The sequence below is a fragment of the Schistocerca nitens genome, chromosome 5, assembly GCF_023898315.1.
Source record: "Schistocerca nitens isolate TAMUIC-IGC-003100 chromosome 5, iqSchNite1.1, whole genome shotgun sequence".
Classification (NCBI taxonomy): Eukaryota; Metazoa; Arthropoda; class Insecta; order Orthoptera; family Acrididae; genus Schistocerca; species Schistocerca nitens.
In genome coordinates, this window is record NC_064618.1 from 95,100,179 (window position 1) to 95,116,089 (window position 15,911).

The 15,911-nt window shown below is 42.2% G+C and overlaps 1 protein-coding gene across 1 annotated transcript in view; it reads right to left on the bottom strand.

The window, feature by feature from the left end:
• LOC126259946 (uncharacterized) overlaps positions 1 to 15,649 on the bottom strand; it is a 90,551-nt gene extending 74,902 nt beyond the window's left edge. Inside the window, exon 1 of the mRNA XM_049957049.1 lies at positions 15,618 to 15,649. Within this exon, the coding sequence (XP_049813006.1) occupies positions 15,618 to 15,634 (17 nt within the window). The 5' untranslated portion in view covers positions 15,635 to 15,649. The remainder of the gene's footprint in view (positions 1 to 15,617) is intronic.
• Positions 15,650 to 15,911: the final 262 nt, after the last annotated feature.

The following is a 15,911-nucleotide window of genomic DNA, read 5'->3' on the forward strand; positions in this document are numbered from 1 at the left end:
TCCCTGTTTAGCCATTTTGGAAGTCCTGTAGATCGCATGTTTGAGACATTTGTACTCCTTTTGGCTTGTTTCATTTACTGCATTTTTATATTTTCTCCTTTCATCAATTAAATTCAATATCTCTTCTGTTACCCAAGAATTTCTACTAGCCCTCGTCTTTTTACCTATTTGATCCTCTGCTGCCTTCACTATTTCATCACTGAAAGCTACCCATTCTTCTTCTACTGTATTTCTTCCCTCCATATAGGTCAATTGTTTCCTAATGCTCTCTCTTAAGCTCTCTACAACCTCTGGTTCTTTCAGTTTATCCAGGTCCCATCTTCTTAAATTACCACCTTTTTGCAGTTTCTTCAGATTTAACGTACAGCTCATAACCAACAGATTGTGATGTCAATTATAATTATCCGGACTGTTATGCCATGGTCGGTTGATGAATTCTGTGTCAATTCCCAACGTTTTGTCCCCGTCTGCGGGAGAAATCTTCAAGGGGGTCTGTAGCTCGATGGAAGGTCCAACACACCCACTGGCTCGCAGTATATTAACCTTCATTTTCGACATCTTTAATAGAGGAACACTCTCATCATCTCCGTTCATAATATGACACCTTTTTGTAACTTGTTCCATGTTTTCTCTTCAGCAGATAAATCGTGCCATGTCATATAATTATAGGAAAGCTCTTTCGGCAAAGTTTGCAAAAACTAATTATAATTTTACTGTCATTAGCCCGTTATAGCAATATATGTACACAAAAATTGTTGCGCCTCACCATTAAAACTTTCTTCTCAATATTTTAGGTACCTGTGAGGCACAGGTACAATACAATTGATAACATAAAAGGAACAACAGGCTAGTTATTAAAATTACAACATTATATAACAGTTCATAAATTCCTTTGGATCATAACAAGGGTAAGCAATTAACCAGTCATGTAGTGTTCGTTTGAATGCATGTCCTGGTCAATCTCGTACAGGTTCTGGAAGCTTATTAAATAATTTGTCCACTGTGAATTCATAGCTGTCAAATGATTTTGACCAGAAAAATAATTTTGACCGTCTGTGATACACAATATGAAGGCGTCTCTTTAATTTTCCTGTAGGCGGTATCTGTTCCCCTAGTGATATATGCATCTACATCCTAACGTTTGTCTTCTAGCCATCCCTGTTTAGCCATTTTGGAAGTCCTGTAGATCGCATGTTTGAGACATTTGTACTCCTTTTGGCTTGTTTCATTTACTGCATTTTTATATTTTCTCCTTTCATCAATTAAATTCAATATCTCTTCTGTTACCCAAGAATTTCTACTAGCCCTCGTCTTTTTACCTATTTGATCCTCTGCTGCCTTCACTATTTCATCACTGAAAGCTACCCATTCTTCTTCTACTGTATTTCTTCCCTCCATATAGGTCAATTGTTTCCTAATGCTCTCTCTTAAGCTCTCTACAACCTCTGGTTCTTTCAGTTTATCCAGGTCCCATCTTCTTAAATTACCACCTTTTTGCAGTTTCTTCAGATTTAACGTACAGCTCATAACCAACAGATTGTGATGTCAATTATAATTATCCGGACTGTTATGCCATGGTCGGTTGATGAATTCTGTGTCAATTCCCAACGTTTTGTCCCCGTCTGCGGGAGAAATCTTCAAGGGGGTCTGTAGCTCGATGGAAGGTCCAACACACCCACTGGCTCGCAGTATATTAACCTTCATTTTCGACATCTTTAATAGAGGAACACTCTCATCATCTCCGTTCATAATATGACACCTTTTTGTAACTTGTTCCATGTTTTCTCTTCAGCAGATAAATCGTGCCATGTCATATAATTATAGGAAAGCTCTTTCGGCAAAGTTTGCAAAAACTAATTATAATTTTACTGTCATTAGCCCGTTATAGCAATATATGTACACAAAAATTGTTGCGCCTCACCATTAAAACTTTCTTCTCAATATTTTAGGTACCTGTGAGGCACAGGTACAATACAATTGATAACATAAAAGGAACAACAGGCTAGTTATTAAAATTACAACATTATATAACAGTTCATAAATTCCTTTGGATCATAACAAGGGTAAGCAATTAACCAGTCATGTAGTGTTCGTTTGAATGCATGTCCTGGTCAATCTCGTACAGGTTCTGGAAGCTTATTAAATAATTTGTCCACTGTGAATTCATAGCTGTCAAATGATTTTGACCAGAAAAATAATTTTGACCGTCTGTGATACACAATATGAAGGCGTCTCTTTAATTTTCCTGTAGGCGGTATCTGTTCCCCTAGTGATATATGCATCTAAATCCTAACTTTTGTCTTCTAGCCATCCCTGTTTAGCCATTTTGGAAGTCCTGTAGATCGCATGTTTCAGACATTTGTACTCCTTTTGGCTTGTTTCATTTACTGCATTTTTATATTTTCTCCTTTCATCAATTAAATTCAATATCTCTTCTGTTACCCAAGAATTTCTACAGGCCGCGTGCAACTACGCTTAGCTCGGTCGTTTTCGGAAGTATGTAGTACGATGCGACATTCCATTTAGGACTGCGGTGTAGCATTTCGGTCGGCACAGTTCTCTTCATTTCGGCAGAATGGTGGAAACAGCGCAATTTACCCTTCGCTGTTCTTTCATGGTCTGAAGGACATTCACAGGTGCAGTGGCCGTTTGCACAAAGAGAGGCAGTCTAGCGATCTGTCGTCACAAGTCTTTAAAAATGAATGGGAATGACAGAAGAGGGATGAGATTTCTCAATATGAATTACGCACAAGCCTAATCGACAGGTACCGCAAATTTAGTATGGAAAGACATGCAGAAATAATTTAAAGATTTACCAGAGAAATGAAAAAGCAAAAAATTACAACGATCTACATACAGGATTGACTGTTCTGTACAGCAAGAAGCAGCCTGTGCTAAATTTCCAGGCATGGAGCACGTGGAGAAGTTGGTAGTAGGAATAGCAAAATTTCTGAAGTCGCACTCATTTTTCCATTGTCAGTTGTAAGTTTTCAGCGGGACTGTACGAAACGTGTGGACGCTTTGTATGCAGAGAGGTCCAGAAAAATGTAGACATTCTTTGATAATTAATATCTGTGGAAGAAAACGACATATCGCTGCAATTTCGCGCAGTAGCGTAGTCCACTGTTTTCAGAACAGATCTTGACGCGCGTTTTTCGGCAGATGACAGTCCAGCATTGAATGAAGATTGTCATTTGGGCAACGCAAGGCCGTATTGAAGTGGTAATGAAAGTATGAAAATATGATGGACGTACAACGGCGCTGGCGTAATGTTTACAGAACTCAGCCACCAACACGTCCAACAATTTATCGTATTCGGAATGTATTTGAAGCCGACGGTACTGGTCAGGATCTGCATAAGGAAAGACCTGGCTTACCAAAACATCAATAGCTTCCACTGCTGCTGTGTTATCATTTTACTAGGCCACCACAACACTCTGTGAAGCAGCGTGCATGTGAAAGTCGGGTAAACCGAATTCTGAAGGCTGCCAAGTGGAATGTGTACATTCCAAGTTCGCTGCACGCTATGAACGAGGACGACCGGGATCGTGGGATGGAGTACTGCGAGTGGTTTGAAGGAATGCTTCGCGAGGATGAACGGTTTGCGACTGTGGTTATCTGGTCTGACAAGCCGCAGTTCAAACTGAACGGTACTATAAATCGCAACAAGTTGCATGTACTGGGCTCCTCAAAATCCTCACGTTCATGTGAACAAACATGTTAATCTACTGGATGTTAATGTATGGTGTGTTCTGTCATTGTGCAGTTTCAAAAAATGGCTCTGAGCACTATGGGACTCAACTGCTGAGGTCATAAGTCCCCTAGAACTTAGAACTACTTAAACCTAACTAACCTAAGGACAACACACACATCCATGCCCGAGGCAGGATTCGAACCTGCGACCGTAGCGGTCGCGCGGTTCCAGACTGTAGCGCCAGAACCGCTCGGCCACCAGCGGCCGGCCATTGTGCAGTTTGATTGGCTCATTTTTCTTTGAACGCATCGTAATTGGTGAGGCCTATTTTATTATGCTGCAAACACTGATTTTATCCTGTCATCCGAGAAGTGTCTGGAAATGAAAGATTTTGCCACCAACAGTATGGCTCTCCGCCGCACTACCACAGAGATGCCAGAGCCTAGTTGGATGAAAATCTACCTGGACAAATGTATAGGCCGAGAGGAGCTGCTAAGTATCCACCACGATCTCCAGATCTTAAACCCCTTGATTTCTACCTGTGGAGGACCTTGAAAAATCTTGAAAAATGAAGTTTATCAACAGAAGCCAGGTACACTGAACGAACTACTAGAAACCGTCGAGGCGTCCTTCGGCGCTATCACACCGACAACACTGACAGCCGTGGTTGGGTCAGCGACATCGACATTGTTTGGCTGCTAATGGGCGTCACTTTGTACACATAAAATAAGCTTCCCCCCTTGCAAGAATTGTAACGGTATGTCGTTCTGTTCCATTAATATTGACTATCAAAGAGTGTCTACATTTTTCTAGACTCTTGTGTATTAGCAAAAAGTACTTCAGTTAAGCTTAGGAGCACGCCTGGAACGACTTTTTGGTTTTAAAACCACAATTGTTGAATTTATGAAGGAGAAACGAGTGCAGAAACTAAAATTAGAACATCCGGAATGGACTGAAATCTCGTATTTTAAGTGGACTTTATTACACACTGCTCGCAGTAAGACCATGCAAGTTGGAAACTTACGTCCGATTTAATGGGGATCCATTTAAAAAAAATTTGCATTGTAGAAGGGACAAATTCTGAAATATAGTTTTCTAAGCTCACTGGCGTTAAAGAAACGACAAAGTTTGAAGAATTCATTGTAGCCTTAAAGAATTACAAGGACCGTATTATAAATGTTTTGAGGACACTGCCACTGTTACGTTTGTTTTAGAGACAGTTTGCCATTTCAGATGAAAGCCCTCCTTTGCATATGCACACGTAACGGATTGATTTACAATGTAATTCTCATTTTAAAGTCAAGTCCTTTTACGTTAAAGCTCTCCAGGACGTCTACATTGTTTTCCGCATCTAGATAAAGAGGTTGCAAAGGTGCTACAGTATTTCAATCAACATATGTGTGTGAAAGATCTTTTTTCGATTCTGGAGCTAAATACGTCATTATTACATGGCAACATGAGACTGAAAATCTGTGAAATTGTCAGCATCTGTCCATAGGTCGACAGTTTGTACCAGATAAAAATTATATTGTATCTTCTGCGCGAAAAATAAATAATACTGAAATTTGGTTCGTTTGCTATGTACACTACTGGCCATTAAAATTGCTACACCACGAAGATGACGTGCTACAGACGCGAAATTTAACCACAGGAAGAAGATGCTGTGATATGCAAATGATTAGCTTTTCAGAGCATTCACACAAGGTTGGCGGCGGGGCGACACCTACAACGTGCTGACATGAGGAAAGTTTCCAACCGAATTCTCATACACAAACAGCAGTTGACCGGCGTTGCCTGGTGAAACGTTGTTGTAATGCATCGTGTAAGGAGGAGAAATGCGTACCATCACGTTTCCGACTTTGATAAAGGTCAGATTGTAGCCTATCGCGATTGCGGTTTATCGTAGACGGGCATCTTATCCGCATGGCTGTAACGGACCGTGCAGCCACGTCTCGATCCCTGAGTCAACAGACTGAGACGTTTGCAAGACGACAACCATCTGCACGAACAGTTCGACGACGTTTGCAGCAGCATGGACTATCAGCTCGGAGACCATGGTTGCGGTTACCCTTGACGTTGCATCACAGACAGGAGCGCCTGCGATGGTGTACTCAACGACGAACCTGGGAGCACGAATGGCAAAACGTCATTTTTTCGGATGAAACCAGGTTCTGTTTACAGCATCATGATGGTCGCATCCGTGTTTGGCGACATCGCGGTGAACGCACATTGGAAGCGTGTATTCGTCATCGCCATACTCGCGTACCACCCGGCGTGATGGTATGAGGTGCCATTGGTTACACGTCTCGGTCACCTCTTGTTCGCATTGACGGCGCTTTGAACAGTAGACGTTACATTTCAGATGTGTTACGACCCGTGGCTCTACCCTTCATTCGATCCCTGCGAAACCCTACATTTCAGCAGGATAATGCACGACCGCGTGTTGCAGGTCCTGTACGGGCCTTTCTGGATACATAAAATGTTCGACTGCTGCCCTGGCCAGCACATTCTCCAGATCTCTTACCAATTGAAAACGTCTGGTAAATGGTGGCCGAGCAACTGGCTCGTCACAATACGCCAGTCACTACTCTTGATGAACTGTGGTATCGTGCTGAATTTGCATGGGCAGCTGTACTTGTACACGCCATCCAAGCTCTGTTTGACTCAATGCCCAGGCGTATCAAGGCCGTTATTACGGCCAGAGGTGGCTGTTCTGGGTACTGATTTCTCAGGGTCTATGCACCCAAATTGTGTGAAAATGTAATCACATGTCAGTTCTAGTATAATATATTTGTCCAATGAATACCCGTTTATCATCTGCATTTCTTCTTGGTGTAGCAATTTTAATGGCCAGTAGTGTATGTTGTTGAGAAATGTCAAACAAAACCAAGTCATATGCAATGGGACTGCAGCGTCATTTAAATGGTGCGGATTCGCATTTTCGCCCTCTTGCCGCTCCTCACGCTAAATAACGCTTGCTCTGCATGCCCTGGTGGTGGGGGAAATGCTACCAGGCTGAGCGCTATAGTACTCCAGCCAGGCCACAGCTCACGAACCGAAATCTCGGTCGCCCCTTGTGTACAGCAGGCTTGTGTACTGAATAACTCGTTTGGACTGGCTTGCGCAGTGAGTAACCGGCAGCTCACAGCGAGGAATTGTGGCGGAAGACGTGGGAAGCGAAAGTGAGGGGAAAGAGGAATCGGAACACGATATCTTCACAGGAGAAACTATTGTCAACGAATCTAGTCTGCGGCCGTTACTGTTATTTCTACAGAGATGTATCGCTTCGCTGTGGCTAATTAATGCCTTCCGAGATCAACAGATCTCCAAAGACTGTTGCACTGATAAAAAGTGACAATAGAATTAAACTTACGTTTCTTTTAAGCGGTGAGAAGTACATGGGACAGCTACGTAAGAAACATGAAACCTTTTATGACTGATGCAGCCTTACGATGAATGTCAGTTTCGGACAAAGTTTAAACAGACATTAACTTGTATTTCGTGACTATTAACGCAGAAACATCCGAGAAAGACGAGAGTCAGGTACCGTACAAACTTTGACGAAAGTTGGTTGAACAATCGTTATTTAGTGCTTGGATTAAAAAATGAGATGATTTCATCGCAGAGTGTAAGGTATGCAGAACTGACATTAGAGTGAAATATGAAGGTACAAGAACTCTGATTATGCATTCGAAGGGTAGAAAACATAAATCTCAAAAACAGGACTGCAATGTCATCAGTTTCTAGCTTTTTTTAGCGAAAAAATGTTCACGAGAAGATGATTTAGTTGCTGCTGCAGAAGTTACGTCTGTATATCACGGAGTGAAACATCGCCACAGCTACTTTAGTCAAGGCTGTAACAGTAAACTGTTTCCTACGTTATTTTCTCATTCAGAAGTTGCAAACAAAATAGCGTGCGATCAAACTCAAGTTACAACCACCTGTGAAAATGTCATAGCCATACTGTTGCAAGAAATACTTCTATCCGAATTTCATGGTCCGACATGCACACAGAGCTTTCTAACAAAGGAAATTTAAAAATGTTTCCAGTTACAGTGCAATATTTTTCACTTAGAGATGGTGTGAAATAAGATTTACAGATCTTTTCTCAAGACTGCTGAAATTAGAGAAGCCATCAAAACACATCTCTGTACAGTATTATAGGAAAACGGGACCCTGGGCATCAGTAACTTCACTGTCTGTACATTCAAGTATCTACAGGTTCAATCTGCTGTGGGATTCACAGTTCAGTTTTTTAAAAGCTCTAAACAGAATATCAAAGTATTTTGAAGTCGAATTGTAAGTGACACATTTTACATAACTGTAACGAAAATGCATTAAAAACATTACAGTCTGAGGGGGAATCGTTGATGTTGAAAGTTTATACCGCAATTTCAACATTTGTATTTTTCAATTTCGCTCATCTAGAGCACAAATCTGTTTTCCGCCATGTGCCTACACGATGACTCTCTTTGCTTCCAGCTTTAGACAGAGTGCTTTCAAATTGACAGGTTTGAGAGAATATTTTCTTAGTGAAGGCGAAGATGAATGCGCAGCAATAATTTGGAAGGCTCTTGAACATGAGAACTGTCTTCCATTATCCTACGTCTATTTTGCCCACAACATAATGCAAATTTTTGAAACTCTATTAAAAAACTGTTAAGTGACTATATTACATGCATTGAGCTTCATGCAGTTTTGACAGAATTGCGAAACCAAATTACTAGCAGGAAAAATGAAAGTCTTACAAACAGTCAGGAATGCAATGTCTGGAGAAGTTGATAGTTAGTGATCAAAATACTTTTAAAGAAGACACATACCAATATCTGGAGCATTGTTCGCTTTTTTGAATAAGGGGATGAATAAGACGACTCTATTTAAAATAAAATAAACATTTTGACATTGGATGAAGAAACTGACTGGAGAGATTTACAGGATCTGAGTGCTTCTCTGAACATGCCAAAAAATGAAGATAAATTGTCACTTTCGCTTTATCGACCCCCATCTCAAACGCCACTGCAGAACGTGTTTTCACATTGTTAACGAACTGTGGTCAAATAGTCCCCATAGCCTAAATGAAGCCCGCGTCAAATCCGAAATATCGGTGTGCACTAATTTCAAATTTACCTGCAAAGAATTTTGTGATTTTATTGTTACTAATCTAAAGGCATTACAAGCTGCATGCAGTGTAAAAAATATAATTTTAAATTAAAAATGTTTGGTTTACATTGGTTTCTTATTTCAATTCCCGGAATTTTGAAAGACAGAGATCCCAACTATAAATGGAAACCGTTGAGAAGTTTCCAATGAAAAACATGATTCCTCTAACAGACAGAGTTTGCTCTATCCCGGGGATTCTAGGTGAGAACCCGATTCACAGATTATTTCAGTAAGAGAACTTAGGATTGCTGTTGCTGTTTACATAATTAACGTATCAACATCTTACTACGTTTCGGTTCTTCCCGACACATATCTACTACTTACGCACTTGTCTTGGTTGTTTTTAGGTTCAAAAAATGGTTCAAATGGCTCTGAGCACTATGGGACTCAACTGCTGTGGTCATAAGTCCCCGAGAACTTAGAACTACTTAAACCTAACTAACCTAAGGACAGCACACAACACCCAGCCATCACGAGGCAGAGAAAATCCCTGACCCCGCCGGGAATCGAACCCGGGAACCCGGGCGTGGGAAGCGAGAACGCTACCGCACGACCACGAGATGCGGGCGTTGTTTTTAGGGTTCCGTAACTAGGAATGCCATATCTGTCTGGAATGGGAGTGTAGAAATGAAGTAAAAATTTATTTAATATAATTACTTTTTATTTAGAATACAATTACATGGAGCTTTTTGCGGCAGAGGTAGTTGGTACACCAGTTTTTTTTGCAAGATTTCTAGCTTTCCAGCAAGTCTGGCTCTTCAGATAACATATATTCCGGAAAACAAGTGTCGCCTGAAATCTTCACACGAGGATACATTGCGGCGTTCAGTTTTACGGTACAGGCAAGAGAACTGAAGGACTGATGATGCTTGACAACTTTATAACCCGTTTGCAGCAGCAGCAAGCAATTCTTCCTGAATTTCTTCTTTAGTTATGAATGCAGAAAGAGGCTTTGACGTCGATGCTACCGCGAATCTATTTGTATGACTCTTCGTAGAAATGTGATGCTCCACATCTGCCTTACTTCCGTGAGTTACTGAGACGAAACAGCTACAAATCTCACACAATGCTTCCTGATGCGTACGTCCTTTCTTGATAAAAGACCACTGCTATGTGCAATCATCCGAAATGCGTCGCTTTCCCTTTGCGTCCTTAGGCATTTTCATAAGTTATGATAAGGTAAGTTTATTAGATGGTAGACAGTCGACAATAACACTTTAGTTATCGAAGTACACGTCACTATACACTTCGCGCCCTATATACCTGCAGTAAACACGTCAAAAATTACTAACTTGCACTCGTTGTTCGTATTATGTTTACAAAGAATCGTCTTATCAGATCTTTATTCAAATGGAAAATGTCCGATGGTGATAGTTAAATAGTTCCAATCCTGTATAAATGGAGAATGCTAGTATTCTCTCGAATGCTGCCGCCAGATCTAGAAGGTGCTTGCATAGTCGATATAGGATGCGCAACGTGCAACGCTATCTGTTAAATGGTTCAGATGGCTCTAAGCACTATGGGACTTAGCATCTGAGGTCATCAGTTCCCTAGAACTTAGAACTACTTAAACCTAACTAACCTAAGGAAATCACACACATCCATGCCCGAGGCAGGATTCGAACCTGCGACCGTAGCAGTCGCGCGGTTCCAGAATGAAGCGCATAGAACCGCTCGGTCACCAACATTGAGAAACAAGTTGCAGATAGAAGAGTAGTGAAGGAGAGTTTCTACGGACGTATTTTCAGCTGGAGATTGAACTTCTCGTTCCATGGCCTAGAGAAAGTTTCCTATGCTATCTGTGACTCCCTAAAGTTGAGAATTTTGACTGCAGAAGAACCACTTGAATCGGCATTAGAGCAAAAACAAAATGAACATTGGAAAACAGCAGTGTTTGGCTGAGGAAACCAGGTTCACTAAAGGGAGTGTGAATACTGTAACCATAACTTTTGATCTTCAGAAAGGATTCAACATCAAAAGCTTATTATTTGAGGGATTTGTATGTATACAACTGCGGCAGTAATGATCTAGAAACTGACAATGGCTTTATGTACGTTTGGGATGAGGCTTTGGCATCGAAAGGCTCGCAAGACGTAGGTTCCTTCCTTGTAAAGCTTGCTCATGATGCTCATCACGTAATATCATACAGTGACTCAGTAACTGGTCACAATCGGAATTCGAAACTTGCGCTAATTTGGACAGAGATTGTAAAGAACCCAAGAAATGAGATCCATTTGATTGACCATAAGTTTATGTTATCGCGACACTCCTTTCTTCCAAACGATCGGGATGTCGGAGTTATTGAGACAAAATCAAGAATCCCTCAGATTTTCACTCCGGATGATTGGTGTAATGTCATTTAAAAGAGAATACAACACTACACTGTTTGTAGAATGGCCCTTAATGATTTTGTCTCAACAACGGATATAGAGAAAAGTGTGACATTTAGAAAGAATAATACGCAAAATGGAAAGTTCACTTGGCTACACGTTTGATGGGTTCGTTTACAGAAAGACTGACCACATCTCGGTTTACACAAAAAAAAAGTTCAAATGCGTGTGAATCTTATGGGACTTAACTGCTAAGGTCATCAGTCCCTAAGCTTACACACTACTAAACCTAAATTATCCTATGGACAAAGACACACACCCATGCCCGAGAGAGGGCTCGAACCTCCGCTGGGACTTTCCGCACAGTCCATGACTGCAGCGCCTTAGACCGCTCGGCTACTCCCGCGCGGCCTCGGTTTACAAAAAGAATCTCTTGACTCAGGAACCTCTTCCAAACTTTGGATATTACAGCTTCTCATCATGCTCGTGGGCGTCCTCGCATGTCTATTCAATTCATCCCTCCCAACAGTTCAGTGCGACCTGTCACCAAGGCAAAAAGAAGAGACACGATGACACTTCTCCCGTGCATGCCTCTGGTGTACCATGCCTCTTCAGCCAACTGACAACTACGAGTTCAGCTTAGGAATCTGGACCTAGACACGTTGACCCTTTAGCAGAGAAAGATGACGTGGACGGTGAAACTGAGTAAACAGACATGCACCATTATAAATCCTCTCGAAACATCAGCATGACAAGAATTACACTTTAAGAAATTTCGACATTTAGAAAGAACAATTTATTTACAATCCGTAGATGAATGCACTGCAGAACTATTAGACAGGCTCAATTGGCAGCACTCTAGTAATTAACAACAATAACTCTGCTGGCGTAAGCTGGCGCCAGCACACCAGGCAGCAAGGAGGTTGTGAGAAGATCGATAGAGGCCAATAACAGACACACAAGAAATGCACCGCCAACGCCCTCTCGGCCGCCAGTATTTAGATCACCGCCGTGGACCGGATGGCCAGTCTGTCGCATGGAGTGAGTTCCACTCTGTCATGAGTTGCAGCCCAGTGGGAGTGGCAGTAGCAGTTAGCTCCGCCGCTAGCTCAGAGACAGGCAGCACACAGCGACCAGAATAGGGTACATAGCGAACTTTGTACTTCACCAACAGTGAGGCTAACATTGACTATTACAGAGAGCTTGTACCACAACGACTATCTTAAGTAACTTTCTGTTCTTATGAATAAATAACCCAGTTAATGTATGCATCCAGTTTGTGATATAGGAAGAGAATGCCAGACACTGAACAACAGCCCCTTCTCGCTCCCCCGGTACAAGCCTAAAGAGACAACGAGATGACATAAAAATAACGCAGTTTTATTAACTCAGTTTGTGAGAGAAAAGTGCATAGTGGGAGCAGTAAGTGAAGACTCAATTTACTTTACCACATTATGTTTATGTTTTACAAATAAATTCTAATGCGCTGAAATTCTAATCAGTTGCATATCTCATCGCTGCAAACTCATGGTGTAAATTTCACTTGATTCGGATGCTTCCTTCAGGGTGTTGCATTTACGGTGGCCAGCAGTGTAGTAGGTGAATATGGATTGGGGCTAAGAAATGAAAGAGGAAGCCGCCTGGTAGAGTTTTGCACAGAGCATAACTTAATCATAGCTAACACTTGGTTCAAGAATCATGAAAGAAGGTTGTATACATGGAAGAATCCTGGAGATACTAAAAGGTATCAGATAGATTATATAATGGTAAGAAAGAGATTTAGGAACCAGGTTTTAAATTGTAAGACATTTCCAGGGGCAGATGTGGATTCTGACCACAATCTATTGGTTATGAACTGCAGATTGAAACTGAAGAAACTGCAAAAAGGTGGGAATTTAAGGAGATGGGACCTGGATAAACTGAAAGAACCAGAGGTTGTACAGAGTTTCAGGGAGAGCATAAGGGAACAATTGACAGGAATGGGGGAAAGAAGTACAGTAGAAGAAGAATGGGTAGCTCTGAGGGATGAAGTAGTGAAGACAGCAGAGGATCATGTAGGTAAAGAGATGAGGGCTAGTAGAAATCCTTGGGTAACAGAAGAAATATTGAACTTAATTGATGAAAGGAGAAAATATAAAAATGCAGTAAATGAAGCAGGCAAAAAGGAATAGAGACGTCTCAAAAATGAGATCGACAGGAAGTGCAAAATGGCTAAGCAGGGATGGCTAGAGGACAAATGTAAGGATGTAAAGGCTTATCTCACTAGGGGTAAGATAGATAATGCCTACAGGAAAATTAAAGAGACCGTTGGAGAAAAGAGAACCTCTTATATGAATATCAAGAGCTCAGATGGAAACCCAGTTCTATGCAAAGAAGGGAAAGCAGAAAGGTGGAAGGAGTATATAGAGGGTCTACACAAGGGCGATGTACTTGAGGACAATATTATGGAAATGGAAGAGGATGTAGATGAAGACGAAATGGGAGATACGATACTGTGTGAAGAGTTTGACAGAACACTGAAAGACCTGAGTCAAAACAAGGCCCCGGGAGTAGACAACATTCCATTAGAACTACTGATGGCCTTGGGAGAGCCAGTCATGACAAAACTCTACCATCTGGTGAGCAAGATGTATGAGACAGGCGAAATACCCTCAGACTTCAAGAAGAATATAATAATTCCAATCCCAAAGAAAGCAGGTGTTGACAGATGTGAAAATTACCGAGCTGTCAGTTTAATAAGTCACAGCTGCAAAATACTAACGCGAATTCTTTACAGACTAATGGAAAAACTGGTAGAAGCCGATCTCGGGGAAGAGCAGTTTGGATTCCGTAGGAATATTGGAACACGTGAGGCAATACTGACCTTACGACTTATCTTAGAAAATAGATTAAGCAGCCGGCCGCTGGTGGCCGAGCGGTTCTGGCGCTACAGTCTGGAACCGCGCGACCGCTACGGTCGTAGGTTCGAATCCTGCCTCGGGCATGGATGTGTGTGATGTCCTTAGGTTAGTTAGGTTTAAGTAGTTCTAAGTTCTAGGGGACTTATGACCTCAGCAGTTGAGTCCCATAGTGCTCAGAGCCAATAGATTAAGGAAAGGCAAACCTACGTTTCTAGCATTTCTAGACTTAGAGAAAGCTTTTGACAATATTGATTGGAATACTCTCTTTCAAATTCTAAAGGTGGCAGCGAAAGGCTATTTACAATTTGTACAGAAACCAGATGGCAGTTATAAGACTCGAGGGGTATGAAAGCGAAGCAGTGGTTGGGAAGCGAGTGAGACAGGGTTGTAGCCTCTCCCCGATGTTATTCAATCTGTATATTGAGCAAGCAGTGAAGGAAAGAAAAGAAAAATTCGGAGTAGGTATTAATATCCATGGAGAAGAAATAAAAACTTTGAGGTTCGCCGATGACATTGTAATTCTATCAGAGACAGGAAAGGACTTGGAAGAGCAGTTGAACGGAATGGACAGTGTCTTGAAAGGAGGATATAAGATGAACATCAACAAAAGCAAAACGAGGATAATGGAATGTAGTCAAATTAAGTCGGGTGATGCTGAGGGAATTAGATTCGGAAATGAGACACTTAAAGTAGTAATGGAGTTTTGCTATTTGGGGAGCAAAATAACTGATGATGGTCGAAGTAGAGAGGATATAAAATGTACTGGCAATGGCAAGGAAAGCGTTTCTGAAGAAGAGAAATTTGTTAATATCAAGTATAGATTTAAGTGTCAGGAAGTCGTTTCTGAAAGTATTTGTATGGAGTGTAGCCATGTATGGAAGTGAAACATGGACGATAAGTAGTTTGGACAAGAAGAGAATAGAAGCTTTCGAAATGTGGTGCTACAGAAGAATGCTGAAGATTAGATGGGTAGATCACATAACTAATGATGAAGTATTGAAGAGAATTGGGGAGAAGAGGAGTATGTGGCACAACTTGACAAAAAGAAGGGACCGGTTAGTAGGACATGTTCTGAGGCATCAAGGGATCACAAATTTAGCATTGGAGGGCAGCGTGGAGGGTAAAGAGATGAATACACTAAGCAGATTCAGAAAGATGTGGGTTGCAGTAAGTACTGGGAGATGAAGAAGCTCGCACAGGATAGGGTAGCATGGAGAGCTCCATCAAACCAGTCTCAGGACTGAAGACCACAACAAAAAATGTCAGTTCTAGTATAATATATTTGTTCAATGAATACCCGTTTATCATATGCATTTCTTCTTGGTGTAGCAATTTTAATGGCCAGTAGTATAATTCATTTGCACATTTGATCTAATGAATCACGAATTACTGTAAAGCACGAATATACATTAAACGCAACGCAAAACCTTTCATTTCTCAAACTGAGAAAAATTGAGTTCCACCGCATTGTGTGTCAGCAGCTGGTATGTCTGTGGTTCACGTATAGTGGGTAAATGAAACTGTTTTAGCCACCTGGCGCGCTCTCGCATCGTCCGCGGGGTGGCGACGGCGTCGGGCGGCGGCAGCGGCGGCGACGGCGGCGGCGGCCGGTCGGCGGCGTTGTCGGAGGCCGCGAAGGAGACGGCGGCGGCGGCGGAGGCGGTGGCGCGCGCGCTCAGCCGGTCGGCGACGGCGGCGGCGTCGACGGCGGGCAGCGACAACGCCGCGGCGTGCTGGCTGTGCTGGCTGGACGACGCCAGCGGCGACGCGCGCCCCGACGTGCGGCCCGCGGCCGCGCCCGCCCGCCCCGCCTGGCGCCGCGCCGCC